The sequence below is a fragment of the Entelurus aequoreus genome, linkage group LG25, assembly GCF_033978785.1.
Source record: "Entelurus aequoreus isolate RoL-2023_Sb linkage group LG25, RoL_Eaeq_v1.1, whole genome shotgun sequence".
Taxonomy (NCBI): Eukaryota; Metazoa; Chordata; class Actinopteri; order Syngnathiformes; family Syngnathidae; genus Entelurus; species Entelurus aequoreus.
This window is the reverse complement of record NC_084755.1, coordinates 12,293,593-12,310,039: the sequence shown is the minus strand read 5'-3', so window position 1 is coordinate 12,310,039 and position 16,447 is coordinate 12,293,593. Positions and strand designations below refer to the sequence as shown.

At 41.4% G+C, this 16,447-nt stretch overlaps 1 protein-coding gene across 1 annotated transcript in view; it reads right to left on the bottom strand.

Moving 5' to 3' along the window:
- Positions 1-10,184: 10,184 nt before the first annotated feature.
- kcnj2a (potassium inwardly rectifying channel subfamily J member 2a) overlaps positions 10,185-16,447 on the bottom strand; it is a 6,984-nt gene continuing 721 nt past the window's right edge. The window contains exon 2 of the mRNA XM_062037016.1: positions 10,185-11,769. Coding sequence (XP_061893000.1) covers positions 10,305-11,591 — 1,287 coding nt within the window. The 5' untranslated portion in view covers positions 11,592-11,769 and the 3' untranslated portion in view covers positions 10,185-10,304. The remainder of the gene's footprint in view (positions 11,770-16,447) is intronic.

Below are 16,447 nucleotides of genomic sequence, written 5' to 3'. Positions count from 1 at the left end.
CAATAATGTAAATTTGTTTTAACTATTAAATGAACCAAAAATATGACTTATTTCATCTTTGTGAAAATATTTACGGGTTAAATGTGTTGGGCCTTTTTTTGTAGAATTCTATAAGAGAGATTACAGAATTTCATGGCAGGCCATATAAAAATCTCTTGCAGTCCAGACGACAGTACCTACCCTGGTTTACAATCCATTGTCTTTATGGTGGCCTGGAGAGATCTGCAAGGCTTCCCAGCTTGTACGGTAAATACAATCAGCGGGCATTAATTCAAAATACGTTCTTTTTGAAGGCAAAATGGACTGCAAAGCGTTTTGAGTGCCAGCTGAGCTTTGTCGCACTTTCATTGGCTAATGTGGAAAAAGCCCCGAAGGGACACCAACCTCCCATATGTAGAACTAAATCAAGTCAGGATCAATAGACCCCCCCGCCCCTGTCCCTGACTACGTCTCAGGGCGGGCGGTCGGGTATGGAAATGAACTAAATTTGCAGAACAATGTGTCATAATACACATTCACACATTGATCACATCTTTGTTGGTTTTGTGTTGCGCAATCACCGCATCAAACACGACACCTGAGATACAAAATGTGTCTGGAAAGTTGCAAGATCTAACTTGGACGGTGGTGGGAAACCAGTCCTCTATAAGCAATTCTACTTCATAATATACAAATAGAAATATTTTTGTATTTTTTCTCATTTTTAGCGGGATGACTTACACTATATTGCCAAAAGTATTTGGCCACCTGCCTTGACTCACATAGTGCCATCCCATTCCTAACCCGTAGGGTTCAATATGACGTCGGTCCACCTTGTGCAGCTTTTACAGCCTCTTCTGGGAAGGCTGTCCACAAGGTTGCGGAGTGTGTTGATAGAAATTTTCCACCATTCTTCCAAAAGCGCATTGGTGAGGTCACACACTCATGCCTGGCTCTCAGTCTCCGTTCTAATTCATCCCAAAGGTGTTCTATCGGGTTCAGGTCAGGACTCTGAGCAGGCCAGTCAAGTTCATCCGCACCAGACTCTTGTCATCCATGTTTTTATGGACCTTGCTTTGTGCACTGGTGCACAGTCATGTTGGAAGAGGAAGGGGCCCGCTCCAAACTGTTCCCACAAGGTTGGGAGCATGGAATTGTCCAAAATGTTTTTGGTATCCTGGAGCATTCAAAGTTCCTTTCACTGGAACTAAAGGTCCAAGTCCAACTCCTGAAAAACAACTATTTTAATAAAGCCGACAGTTGACTTGGGAATATTTAGGAGCGAGGAAATTTCACGACTGGATTTGTTGCACAGGTGGCATCCTATGACAGTTCCATGCTGGAAATCACTGAAAGCGGCCCATTTTTTCACAAATGTTTGTAGAAACAGTCTCCATGCCTAAGTGCTTGATCGTATACACCTGTGGCCAGGGCCAAGTGATTAGGACACCTGATTCTCATCATTTGGATGGGCGGCCAAATACTTTTGGCAATATAGTATACTATAATGCAACAAATAATGCCATCTTATTTTCGCCCTTTTTTTTTATTGGAAAAAAAGAGAGACAAAACCATTTTTTGACAACTGCATATGATCATTTACAAAATCATTAAAAAAAACAACTATACAGTTTCATCTTGGTGCAGGAAGATGGGCGGAAAGACAAGAGGATTTGAATAATGATCTCAATTAGATCTTAAAGGTCCCATATTACACGGTTCTTCTAAAATGTTGTGATTAATGGCCGAGGTGAGCGATGTCTCCAAGAATTATCGCTATTGTGTACTTAATACACTTTTAACATCTAAAACACTGTTCAAAATAATAGACGCCATAGATCAGGGGTGTCAAACTCATTTTAGGAGAAAAAATCTACTCCCAAGTGGGCCGGACTGTTAAAATCACGGCACGATAACTAAAAAATAAAGACAACTTCAGATTGTTTTCTTTGTTTAAAAATAGAACAAGCACATTCTGAAAATGTACAAATCATAATGTTGTTGTTGTTTTTTTACACTTACATGTTGCGGTTAATAGTATTCTATCTTTATTTGTCGTTATTTATATTTTCTGAATACATTTTATCTAATTTATTTAATTTTCAATCTATCAAGATAAAAAAAAATGATATCAAAATTAAATTACAGTATGTTATTTATGTAGTTTGATCATTTTCCTCGACTGACATATGTAGCATCATCTACAAAAGATACAAATAATTGCTATTGCGACATCTAGTGGGCACATTTAGAACAGCTGTTTCTTTCATACAAAAATTTCAGGTTCATTTTTATACTTAGAAAACTAAGTATAAAAATACTTAGTTTGACACCCCCGCCATAGATGACATATTAAAAGGTAACATTAAGGAGTAGCACATGAACGTTGACGAAGCAGGGGCGGACTTACCATTAGGCAAAAAGTGTCGTAAAAAATAGTAATAAAGTTATTTTATGTAAAACAATTCCTAATTTTTTTTGTCTTAATTTTTGCCCTTCAAAGTACTCGAAAATGCTCCATCAATCCCGATGGTTTCCGACAGCTCTCCAGTCCCTTCTCTCACGATGGACTAGTCGTTACCATTGCACATGTGCAAACTTGATTCCGGAAGACAGGCCAAAACATACCTCTTTTTATAAAAATGAAGTGGCATTACCAAAGTGGGGGGGATAAGGCGAAAATAAAATATACCGTTTTTCTCAATGGCGTCGAACGTATGCGATCCACATAGCAAGAGTGGAGCGTGAGATGATATCAAATATGAGTACGAGCATCGGAGCGCTCCAAATGGTAAATATTGTAACCGAGGGCTTGGTAAGGAAGGTCGGGAGGTAGGAAGGTCAAAGTCAACAGTTTCGTCTCTTGTTCGAACACTTGCACCGTCAAGAGCTCTCTTTTTCCCACCAGTCATTCCAGCCCGTCAGGTCCAACTGTGCTAACAAAATTATGATCTCTGAAAAATGTCCTGGGCTTTATTAAATGTTAATAATAATAGTAATAGTAATAATAATAATAATAATAGATTTTATTTGTAAAAAGCACTTTACATTGACTAAACAACCTCAAAGTGCTACAGTGTATTAAACATTTTAAAATAAAAAGATAATAAAAAAAATTAAAAAAATAAAAACTAGAACAGCCAAATAGCTAAAACTAGTATGCATATATCTAAAAAAAAAAAAAAAGGCTTTTTTAAAAAGAAGGGTTTTTAAGCCTTTATTAAAAGCCTTCACAGTCTGTGGTACCCTCAGGTGGTCAGGGAGAGCGTTCCACAGACTGGGAGCGGCAGAGCAGAAAGCCAGTTCGTAGCTTTGTCCTCTGAGTTTGGAGGAGGTTAGCCTGTCCGGAGCGGAGGTGTCGTGTGGAAGATTTGGGGGTGAGTAGTTCTTTGAGGTAGAGGGGGGCATTTCCATGGAGGCACTGGTGGTAAATGTTGTTGATTAATGCTCCTATCCAATACAGTAAAAACAAGTTGGAATATAAGCCAGGGATGTACAACTTAATTGTTTTAGGAGCCACTTTTACAGAAAGCTAAGGACCGAGGACTTTCCCCTTATTATTAGTCTTATTTTGTATATTCCCGAGAACCGGCGTCCTCTACAGTTGACAATTTGATGCTCTGTTGTTTCGAAGACCTTCTGAAATGATGCTGGTCAATGATTATCTCCATGACAGCACAAAATCTGCTGCAAAAATCGCTCACAAGTTTCTGGAACTGAACTCGCGGGCCACCAATAGATTAGCCCAAAGGGTGAAAAAGAGAGGAGCTAAAACGGAACCTTGAGGAACACCACTAGTACGAATGGCTGACTGCATTTGAAGTAAACAAGCCTACCCAAGTTACATAAATCACATTACGGAAATGTGTAAACGAGAGAGGACTTAAAGGGGTGCCCTGAGGAACGCCTCAGTTGTGTGAATCACAAGTTTGGACCCCCAGTGTTCTATGTTTGAGAACACTGGGGTGCTTTAATATGTGGCTCTCCAACAACATGATGAATGATCATGTTATGTTTGCTTCTATAAACAGCAGTATACTCAGCTTCAAAAAGGTTGTAAATCCTCATTTGTCCAAAAATGGTCATGTTTGTTGTCTTTTACCAAGTCTGCCATGCCGGAAGTTTGGACCCCCAGTGTTCTATGTTTGCGGGCAAAGTTAAAATGTCAATACAAGGATCTAGTGGTTCAAGTTCCTCTCTACAAATGGAGCACTTTACTGTTTTTAGGAATTTGTGCAAAAATGTCTGCCTCATAAGTTTTGAACTGAATTCGGGGAGCCGTCGTGGTGTCGTTCCCAGTCCGGGTTTCCTGCTTTAATATGTGGCCCTCTAACGACATGATAAGTGATCATGTTATGCTCACTTCTATAAGCAGCAGTATACTCAGCTTCAAAAATTTTGTAAATCCTCATTTGTCCAAAAATAGTCATCTCTGTTGTCTGTTACCAAGTCTGCCACGCCGGAAATTTGGACCCCCAGTGTTCTATGTTTGCGGGCAAAGTTAAAATGTCAATACAAGGATCTAGTGGTCCAAGTCCCTCTCTACAACAGGAGCACTTTACTGTTTTTAGGAATTTGTGCAAAAATGTTTGTCTCATAAGTTTTGAACTGAACTCGAGGGGCCGGTGTGGTGTCATTCCCAGTCCGGGTTTCCTGCTTTAATATGTGGCTCTTTAACGACATGATAAATGATCATGTTATGTTCGCTTCTATAAGCAGCAGTATACTCGGCTTCAAAAAGGTTGTAAATCCTAATTTGTCCAAAAATAGTCATCTTTGTTGTCTGTTACCAAGTCTGCCATGCCGGAAATTTGGACCCCCAGTGTTCTATGTTTGCGGGCAAGGTTAAATGTCAATACAAGGATCTGGTGGTCCAAGTTCCTCTCTACAACAGGAGCACTTTACTATTTTGAGGAATTTGTGCAAAAATATTTGTCTCATAAGTTTTGAACTGAATTCGGGGGGCCATTCCCAGTCCGGATTTCCTGCTTTAAGTTTTAATATGTGGCTCTCTAACGACATAATAAATGATCATGTTATGTTCGCTTCTATAAGCAGCAGTATACTCGGCTTCAAAAAGATTGTAAATCCTCATTTGTCCAAAAATAGTCATCTTTGTTGTCTGTTACCAAGTCTGCCATGCCGGAATAAATCAGATGACTGGGCTTGCCCTGAGCCCCTGAATAACTAAGTACGCCCCTGCATTGCAGTCACATTTCAACGGCACACCATGCTAGATTAGCCACGAACGTTAACGATTAAAGCTGCCAAACCTGTCGCTGGCTGACGGGTAGTTGGAGATTTATTATGATACATCATAATCCAAGAAGAACGAAAGTTTTCCTTCATGAACGTCAAAAGCAAACATTTGGATTTTTGGTGCACATTAACGACACCTATAACTGTTGGGACGTCATTAAAAAGTCAAGTTTGAATAATAAGGGACCTTTAACATGATCAGGGCAAAACATTCATGAGTGCAGTGGTGATGTGAAAGGGTTAATCCAACACTGGCCTCCATACCAACAATCCAACATCGCATCCATCAGTCAATGTTAAATGAGGATATTGACATATTCCACATATATGTACATGTCGGGCTTTTTGCTAATAGGACAGCTGGTAACAGTCGGGAAAACAAACAAACACGGACACTCTCATGCTCGTCTGTAAGGAGTGAATGTCACGGGCCACACTTTGCATACTTTCAAAAGGATAAATAATACATTTTTGGCTCCTGTAGAGTTTAAAGCATTAGCAGCATTTTAATGGTCAGGATGCGGCTGTAGTCAACCACTCTCTTTGGGCCCTATTTTCCCATTTGCGCTTAAGTGTTTTGTTTTTTTAATTCATATTCTTTTTCAGACCCGTGCACTTCCTGTGAACCAAGTGGTGGTCAACCCAACCAATATGGCTACCGTGCAACAAACATAGAGTAAACTAAGTAAAACGGGCAATTTTTTGGCGCATTTAAAAATCAACAAACCCGCATCGGACGTGGTACTGTCAAAACTAAAATAAATGTAAAGAACATATTGAATGTGGAAAAAATATATTTGAACTCACAATTTGTAACGGCTATTTGATGCCATTGGTTGGTTGATTCGAGTGGAAGCGGCATTTCACCGCCAGGACAGCTTAACGGACCTCGTCTCCAAAGATCTAGTCTCTCTTTAAATATCCTTCTTGAAAACGCCCTTGCAAATATACATCTGCCAACTTATCAACGTTGTGCTCTGCTTCTTTGTTGGTTAAAAAAGTGAGTGCCGCTGATTCCTCCGCTGGCCGGGTCTGGCTACGGTGCCACTTTCTGCTTTCGTAAATCGCAACTTGTGAGATGGATACTTGGGAGTGACAAGTGAGTATCCGATCACAGTCACGTTCAACGTAAGGCTACCTAGATGGGCTACTGTCAACAACTCGTGATCTGATCGGCTATCGCAACTCTCTGTTAACTGAACCTCCCTTTGTTCGCACTAATGTTGATTCCGAAGGCCTCTGGCAGAATTCATACAGCGCTGGCAACAAGCTAGCTGAATTCTGATTGGATAAAAGCTCTAATAAAATTTACTTTTGTTAATTTATGATCATGGTTAGGCCAGCAGAGAAGGCTTTTCTGGCCCTGACGGCACACCACTGAATAGAATAGATCTGTGTACGTTATCAAAAAAAGATTTAGGGATCAGAAATGACGAACTATCTGGTGTTTGAGACATCATTCTACGTGACAAAACAGACAAAAGCTTGGAAAAGCATAGAGGCTAATATGTATTTTTGTGTGGCTGGGTCAAGGACAATGGATTACCATGTATTGATTAACCTGGACCCCGACTTAAACAAGTTGAAAAACTTATTCGGGTGTTACCATTTAGTGGTCAATTGTACGGAATATGTACTGTACTGTGCAATCTACTAATACAAGTTTCAATCAATCAATCAATCAATGGTATCAAGACGCTCCTGGATAAATAGGCATGGTTTTTGCTCGGGTAAGGTTGCATTTCATGATTCAACTTGGGGTCTTGCGAGGACGCGTCAATGTAAACAAACCGCGAGTAGCACTCGATAGCCTTGATTCCCTGTTTTTTAACTACCTTGCCCCAAGTGGAGGAGTTCAAGTACCTCGGAGTCTTGTTCACGAGTGAGGGAAGAGTGGATCGTGAGATCGACAGGCGGATCGGTGCGGCGTCTTCAGTAATGCGGACGCTGTATCGATCCATTGTGGTGAAGAAGGAGCTGAGCCGGAGGGCAAAGCTCTCAATTTACCGGTCGATCTACGTTCCCATCCTCACCTATGGTCATGAGCTTTGGGTTATGACCGAAAGGACAAGATGACGGGTACGAGCGAAATGAGTTTCCCGAAGACCCTTTTGTCCTTTTCGCAATTTGAACGGTTCCAATGGACTAAAACGACGCATTTTTCTTCGAGAAACGCAAAATTCCACCCAGAACGCTTTGACAACCTACGCTCGCTTGACCACCACTTCGAGCCTCGCATATTTAATGACGTCGGATGAATACAACCAAGAGCTTAAAGCTGAACTGCAGTTTTGGGGGAATTCTGCTTATCGTTCACAATCATTATGAGAGACAAGAATACGCCCGTTTTTTTAAAAATAAAAAAAAAGATTTTAAAGATGATAAAAAACGCTTGAAAGATGTGGCTAATGGGAGTCACCATTGTAGCCTTCAAAGCCCTCTAAAACAACTTCAAAAACCCTCTATCAACATTTTATATACACACTGCAAGTATATACTGTATATAATGTATATAATGTAACAATATGTAATAAGTACAATATTTACCGTATTTTGATAATAGCAATCATTTCCGGGACAGATTTATTCCGGCATGGCGTACTTGGTAAAAGACAACAAAGACAACTATTTTTGGACAAATAAGAATTTAACAACCTTATCTTTTTGAAGCTGAGTATACTGCTGCTTATAGAAGCGAGCGTGAAGGAAGAGTGAGACGTTGGAGCAGGGGGACGAAAGCGATTTTGACGCTATGAATATGGAACTTGGAGCCAAGCTATTTCGACATAAATGGAGTGCTTAACCCAGGATCCACAGGAAATGTCCCCGGCCAGCTGGACCAGACGAACAACTGACAAAAGATGAAATGCTGGCTAATACTTTACAGATACTGTGATATGATTGTTTTGTTTTTTTTTCAGTCGGTACAGATTGATGTTTTATTGCATTGTGTTTCGTGTTGTTGTAGAAGCTAGCTTATCTCTTGCCGTAGTTAGCTTTTACGGCTAATACCGTAGCACGACGAAAAATTGTTTGCTCTTACATTAACATAAACATTAGTATTATTACTTTGAACTGTTTTAGATTTAAATTTTTTATCCTGTTAAGCGTCTTTGAGTACTCTGAAAAGCGCTATACCAAATAAAATGTATTATTATTATTATTATTATTATTAACAATTTTGCTACAGCTTGGTTATTATACAGGTTATGGAACGTAAATGAAGTATTGGTGATGGTTTTTGAATGCATTTTTAAAGTGATTTAGAGGTAGAATCGATTGCTCCCATTAGCTGCGTTGCTAGCCATCGAACGAGCTGATTTTTATATGTTAGAAAGCGGAAAAAAAAAAAACCTTCTGTCTTCTTATCTCTCATAATGATTGTGAACGATAGGCAAAATTCTAAAAAAATAAATAAAAGTGCAGTTCCCCTTTAAGTCATGAAAAAAGGCGCACTTATTTTGAAAATAATGCAACATGCAGTTTTACTACTTAAAATGTCATTGAAATCCATTTAAAAAAATGTGGTGTTTGTTTTTTTGGGGGGGTTTTTTGGTTTGTTTTTTAAGCGCATGGGAAAATAGGGCCCTTATTGCACATTCGACAATGCCGGAATATTCCGACCAATAAATTTAAAGACGACGTTCGCCAAGAGACCAGCTCCGGTGCAAATGGGGCAAAATCTTCGTAGGACCCAAAAGAAGAGCTGCATCAAAAGTGTGTGCCTTTGTCAAATAAATAGGCAAAAAAACCAAAAAACATGCTAACGATACTGTAATGAAAAAGTTAAAATTTGACCGGTATTGTCGTATATTGCAAAGTAAGCGCAATAAAAATATTGGTAACACTTTAGCACGGGGGACATATTCACCATTAATTAGTTGCTTATTAACATGCAAAATAGTAACATATTGGCTCTTAATTAGTCATTATAAAGTACTTATTAATGCCTTATTCTGCATGGCCTTTATTATACAACCAGTAAGCCATTAACTAAGAGTCTTCCGTCAATATCCTCAGAATTATTGCTTATTAGTACTAAGTAAGGAAGTTGTTGTACTGTATATGACTCTCCCTTTAATACCACTTATTTAATATGGTCTGTTCTTACATAACATAACAGAAAACTACAATAACCCTAACCCTAACCCTAACCCTAAACCTTAAGTCTTTGTTACTTACAATGAATATGGTCTGTTCTTACATAACAAAACACAAACCTACAATAACCCTAACCCTACCCCTAATCCTAACCCTAACCCTTAAGTCTTTGTTACTTACAATGAATATGGTCTGTTCTTACATAACAAAACACAAACCTACAATAACCCTAACCCTAAACCTAACCCTTAAGTCTTTGTTACTTACAATGAATATGGTCTGTTCTTACATAACAAAACACAAACCTACAATAACCCTAACCCTACCCCTAACCCTAACCCTTAAGTTTTTGTTACTTACAATGAATATGGTCTGTTCTTACATAACAAAACACAAACCTACAATAACCCTAACCCTACCCCTAACCCTAACCCTAACCCTTAAGTCTTTGTTACTTACAATGAATATGGTCTGTTCTTACATAACAAAACACAAACCTACAATAACCCTAACCCTAACCCTAACCCTAACCCTAACCCTAACCCTAACCCTTAAGTCTTTGTTACTTACAATGAATATGGTCTGTTCTTACATAACAAAACACAAACCTACAATAACCCTAACCCTAACCCTAACCCTTAAGTCTTTGTTACTTACAATATGTTCCCCATACTAAAGTGTTACCCAAATATTGCAGAATTTTTGACACAGTTGTTGTATAGAATGTGATTATACGTTGTACTGTGTGTATACTAATGACTGCATTTTCATTTTAGTCACAAAAGTGTGACATGTAGGCCACGAGAGGTGGGAATTGTGTTGCATATTTACTTCAAGAAGGGTATTTGGACTATTGCGTCATCGTAATATCGTACATAAACAGACGTGTGTTAAGTTAACTGCTATAGGATTATTGCTGAGTCGGGCAGCAAGGGGTTCGCATGCCCGGGTGTGAAAGCACTCTTTCATATTTCCGATTCAGCAGTCAAAGGTCTTGATTCCAAAGGCAAAGAGTCCGGAGTGTGTTCCGAGTCCGAGGCCGGCGGCGGACCCTCCGGGACACCCGTCGCGGTTCCGCTCTCCACTTCCCGCGATTCCTCCTCCATCTCGATTTTCTCCAGGGCCACCTCGTTCTCGTAGCAAAAGGAGTTCCTGAGGCTGGAGGCGTCGGAGGTCTTCCGGGCGAGCTCCCGGGCGCTGCAGTGCGGCGTGCCGGACACCTCGTAGGTGTTGTCGAAGCGCGAGTAGTCCACCTTGTAGTAGTTCTTCTCCTCGAAGAGCACCGGCTCGAAGCGGTGGCCCCAGAGGATCTCGCTGGCCACGTAGGAGCTGCGACACTGCGTGGTCATGGCGGTGGCCTCCACCATGCCTTCCAGGATGACCACGATCTCGAACTCGGACGTCTCCAGCTCCTGCTTGCCCATCTCGTAGAAGGGGCTGTCCTCGTCGATCTCGTGCACGATGGTGATGGGCGACACCAGGAAGATTCTGTCGATGCCGCTGTCGAAGCCCACGTCGATGTCCACCTGGTCCAGAGGGATGAACTCGCCCTCCGCCGTCGTCCTCGACTTGAGGAGCTGCGCCCTGACGTGGGCCTCCACCAGGTGGCTCTTCCTCAGGTTCCCCACCCGCCACATGAGGCACAGCTTCCCGTCCCTCATGGCCACCGTGGCGTAGTGACTGAACACCAGCGTCTCGTTCCTCTTCTTGGGCTTGGCCATCTTGGCCATGACGGCGCCGATGATGAACGCGTCGATGATGCACCCCACGATGCTTTGGAAGACCACCACGAAGACGGCGACGGGACACTCCTCCGTCACGTAGCGGTATCCGTACCCGATGGTGGTCTGCGTCTCCACGGAGAACAAGAAGGCGGCGGTGAAGCTGTCCACGTTGGAGACGCACATCTGCGTGTCGCCGTCCAGGTCGCCGTAGCCGAGCGCCACCAGCCAGAAGACCAGGCCGAAGAACAGCCAGGAGATCAGGAAGGAGAGGCAGAAGACGAGCAGCATCCATCGCCAGCGGATGTCCACGCAGGTGGTGAAGATGTCCGCCAGGTAGCGCTGGCCCTTCTCGCTCATGTTGACAAAGTGCACGTTGCAGTGGCCGTCCTTGCGCACGAAGCGGCTCTGGCGCCGGCGCTCGGCCTTGCCGTTGCCGCAGCCGTTGGGGACGACCATGTTGGCCAGCTTCACTCCGCCCTCCTCCTCGGAGGACACGATGCTGTAACGGTGGCTCCGCACGCTCCCCATGGCTTCCGCCCGGGGCGGCTGGGCGGCGTCCGCCTTGGAAAACAGTCTCAGTTTCTGGTAGAAGCGTTGGAGAAACAGTTTCGAAAATGATCCCCGGGGGGGGGGGGGACAGGCGGCCAGGACCGGATCCTGAGGGGGGAGGGCAGGTCACTCCTTGGCCAGGAGCCTCATCAGCGGGCTGTGGAAAGGAAATAACGAGGGAGAGTTTTAAAGTAATTGGTAGGAACAGCTATGCAGGTGTGTGATTACCTGCTGCCTAAATAATGCATCGGCATGGCTTCCGGCAAACTCTTGGCATAACACACTTCTACCTAAACACAGAACAAGTTAACTAGACTCTGCACCTTCTTGCGGACTTTTCAAATGACCTAAACCAGGGATGTCCAAAGTTCGGGCCGGGGGCCATTTGCGGCCCGCAGGTCATTTTTTAATGGCCCCACGGCCCATTTTAAAATACGATTAAAAAAATTAAAGGCCTACTGAAAGCCACTACTACCGACCACGCAGTCTGATAATTTATACATCAATGATGAAATCTTAACATTGCAACACATGCCAATACGGCCGGGTTAACTTATAAAGTGCAATTTTAAATTTCCCGGGGAACTTCCGGTTGAAAACGTCTATGTATGATGACGTATGCGCGTGACGTCAATGGTTGAAACGGAAGTATTCGGACACCATTGGATCCAATACAAAAAGCTCTGTTTTCATCTCAAAATTCCACAGTATTCTGGACATCTGTGTTGGTGAATCTTTTGCAATTTGTTTAATGAACAATGAAGACTGCAAAGAATAAAGCTGTAGGTGGGATCGGTGTATTAGCGGCGGGCTGCAGCAACACAACCAGGAGGACTTTGAGTTGGATAGCAGACGCGCTATCCGACGCTAGCCGCCGATCGCATCGATGATCGGGTGAAGTCCTCCATCGCTCCGTCGATCGCTGGAACGCAGGTGAGCACGGGTGTTGATGAGCAGATGAGGGCTGGCTGGCGTAGGTGGATAGCTAATGTTTTTAGCATAGCTCTGTGAGGTCCCGTAGCTAAGTTAGCTTCAATGGCGTCGTTAGCAACAGCATTGTTAAGCTTCGCCAGGCTGGAAAACATTAACCGTGTAGTTACATGTCCATGGTTTAATAGTATTGTTGATCTTCTGTCTATCCTTCCAGTCAGGGGCTTATTTCTTTTGTTTCTATCTGCAGTTAAGCCCGATGCTATCACGTTAGCTCCGTAGCTAAAGTGCTTCGCCGATGTATTGTCGTGGAGATAAAAGTCACTGTGAATGTCCATTTCGCGTTCTCGACTCTCATTTTCAAGAGGATATAGTTTCCGAGGTGGTTTAAAATACAAATCCGTGATCCACAATAGAAAAAGGAGAAAGTGTGGAATCCAATGAGCCAGCTTGTACCTAAGTTACGGTCAGAGCGAAAAAAGATACGTCCTGTCTATCCTTCTCACGTTCCTCATCCACAAATCTTTCATCCTGGCTCAAATTAATGGGGTAATCGCCGCTTTCTCGGTCCGAATGGCTCTCGCTGCTGGTGTAAACAACGGGGAAATGTGAGGAGCTCTTCAACCTGCGACGTCACGCTACTTCCGGTACAGGCAAGGCTTTTTTTTATCAGCGACCAAAAGTTGCAAACTTTATCGTCGATGTTCTCTACTAAATCCTTTCAGCAAAAATATGGCAATATCGCGAAATGATCAAGTATGACACATAGAATGGATCTGCTATCCCCGTTTAAATAAAAAATAATAATTTCAGTAGGTCTTTAAAAACATAAAAAGTGGTATGAAAGACCAAACAGGTGAAATGTAACAAGAAAATGATGCAATGTTTACTCTAATAACACAAAGCTGCCATGCAGGCTGTTTCTTTCTTTAAAAAAATAATAATGAATCAAAATCAATGTCATTATGAATTATTGACCTATCCAAGGCTCCAATTACGTCACATTAAATATTGCACTTTGAGATATTTTTTGGGGAAAATGTTGCATATTTTGTGTTTGCCATAAAAAAAATTTAGCTTTTTTTTTTTTAAAGAAGGGCCTAAAATGAACAAACAAAAAACATAAACAACAATACAACTTATAAGTGACAGATAGATCTGAAGTTGATCTCGAGATTATTGTGTTAAAAGTAAACAGTAAAAAAAATGTATGATTTATTTTTTAACACTTTAATGAGTAGGACCCTTTTGGTTCCCCAATAATTTTGTGTGATTTGTTTTTAAGTGTCATTGCTCAAAAAATAATAATGAATTAAAATCAATGGTGTTATGACTTATTGACCTTTTTAAGGCTCCAATTATTATATAATCTCAAATATTCCTCTTAAAAATGTTATTGGGTGAAAATATTGCATATTTTGTGGGGTTTTTTCCATAAAAAACTGGGTTTTCTTTGACAAAAAGAGCATACGACTTAAATCTTTAAAAACGTTATATTGACATATAGACGTAATGTTGATCTAGAGCAGGGGTGTCCAAAGTGCGGCCCGGGGGCCATTTGTGGCCCCCAGCTAATTGTTTACCGGCCCGCCACTCATTCTGGAAATGCTATTGCAAAAATAAAAACGAGAAAAAGTTGCAATGTTGACACAAAGCTGCCATGCAGGCTGTTTTTTTTTTCTTTTGTCTTTCTTTGTTTTTCTTTTTTTGCCATTGCTCCCAAAAAAAAAAATAATGACAAAAAATCCATGTTACAATGAATTATTTTCAAGGCTCCAATTACTTCAAATATTTCACTTTAAAATGTCTTATGTGGTAAATATTGCATATATTGTGTAGTTGCCATATAAAAACATCAACGTTTTATTTGACAAAAGAGCATAAAACAAACTAAATAATAGTTCAAACGTAAAATGGACAGATATATCTGATGTTGATCTCGTAACTTAAGTGTTGAAAGTAAAAGAAAAACCTAATAAAAATGTATCACTTTATGAGTGGGGCACCTTTTGGATCCCAAATATATTTAGTGGTATTTTATTTATCTTTTTACTGTGATTACTCAAAAATATTAAGGAATTAAAATCAATGCATTATTGATCTTTCATGGCTCTAATTACTAAATACTACTACACTTGATTTTTTGTGTCCTGTGCATGACGTTAAAGTGCATCCGGCAGTGGAGGCTCCTCTATGGGGTCTTGGGGCACTAGGAGGTTAACCGTTACTACTACGGGCTTTCTGCTCCGCCGCTCCCAGTCTGTGGAACGCTCTCCCTGACCACCTGAGGGCACCACAGACTGTGGATGCTTTTAAAAAAGCCTTTTTTAGATATATGCATACTAGTTATAGCTATTTGGCTGTTCTAGTTTTTATTTTTATTTATTTATTTATTATCTTTTTATTTATTTAATTTTTTAATGTATTTTTTAATTTTAAATTTATTTATTTTTTTAAATACACTGTAGCACTTTGAGATTGTTTACTCAATATAAAGTGCTGTTTTACAAATCAAATATATTATTATTATTACCCCAGGTGGCCCTTGGCAAAGGCCTAGTACCTGACTGCCCCCTAGCCAGGGATACTGTGAAGACCTCAACGGCGGAAGAAGGCTGCAGCAGAAAAGGGTCCCCAGTCGTCTTGGACTCCATGCCACTGGACCCTGACCCGATTCTGTCAAGGATCGTGTGGTGACTGTCTGTGCCCCAGTCTCCCCACGTAAAACTAAGTCACGCACAGGCATCCTCCATAAAGGGATACACCCCTACCAGGAGGATCGAGTGACCGCCGATGACTGCATATTTCAGTTTTACTATAAAAAACAAAGTTGTTTTTGACATAAAAGCCATAAAACCTATTTTTTATTACTTTATATCAACTTGAAGTAAAAAATAATGATAATAATTTGACTTATTTTTTAACAATTTAATGACTGAGACTCTTTATGGTCCCGGGACCCCTAAAGGTAAAATAAATGTTAAAAAAAACCCATATATTTTGTTATGGTTTAAAAATGAAAAATATCAAATTGGCCCCCACATGCTTTAATTTTTCCGTGTGCGGCCCTCAGTGGAAAAAGTTTGGACACCCCTGATCTAGAGATAATAATACTGACACATTTTAAATATTTTTTGGACCAAAACCCTTTGGGGTCAAGCCTGAGTGGAGGCCTTAATGTATATTTTTGTATACATATATTGGTTTTTAAAATAAAAAAATATCAAAATGGCCCCCGGCTTGCTTTGATTTTTCAGTGTGTGGCCCTCAGTGGAAAAAGTTTGGACACCCCTGACCTAAACCATTACCGTCCCCGCACCGGCAGACACTAAATGCCATCTAAGTCCCGCTCACCTCACTCAATGCCAGCGTTAATTTGCCAGGTCACGTCCGCCGGGGGGCTGAGTCGAATTACACTTGAATCCAGCGTGAGGCCTTCAAAGACGCGTCTTAAAACTCACTTTGCTCGAAGCAACTAATGGTTGGGAAGGATCCTGGCAGCTATTCCGCGAGGGTGCACACAGGTTCCTCTTGGGTTACCTTGCGTAATCTGCAGCAGAGCGTGCGCCCGGTAAATTAGAAAAGCTATTGACTGCATTGGAAGTTCCATTAAAATGTGTAACATCCGTCGGCTGCACACAGGACCGCGTCCACGGCAAACTTTGCATGGATCAAACTTGCATTTTAATGATTAGGGGATGTTTTGGGTTGTGATTTTGCAAGACTCGCTCGCTTGTGGAAGTCATCGGGGATAAAATATGCAGGAGCTCCTCGCAAATCCCCGAGCGGCGTCTTTGTTTTTCTTTAGCTAATGATGTCACTGCTGTGTCTGCTAGACGTCGCAACACACACACACACACACACACACACACACACACACACACACACACACACACACGCATTCA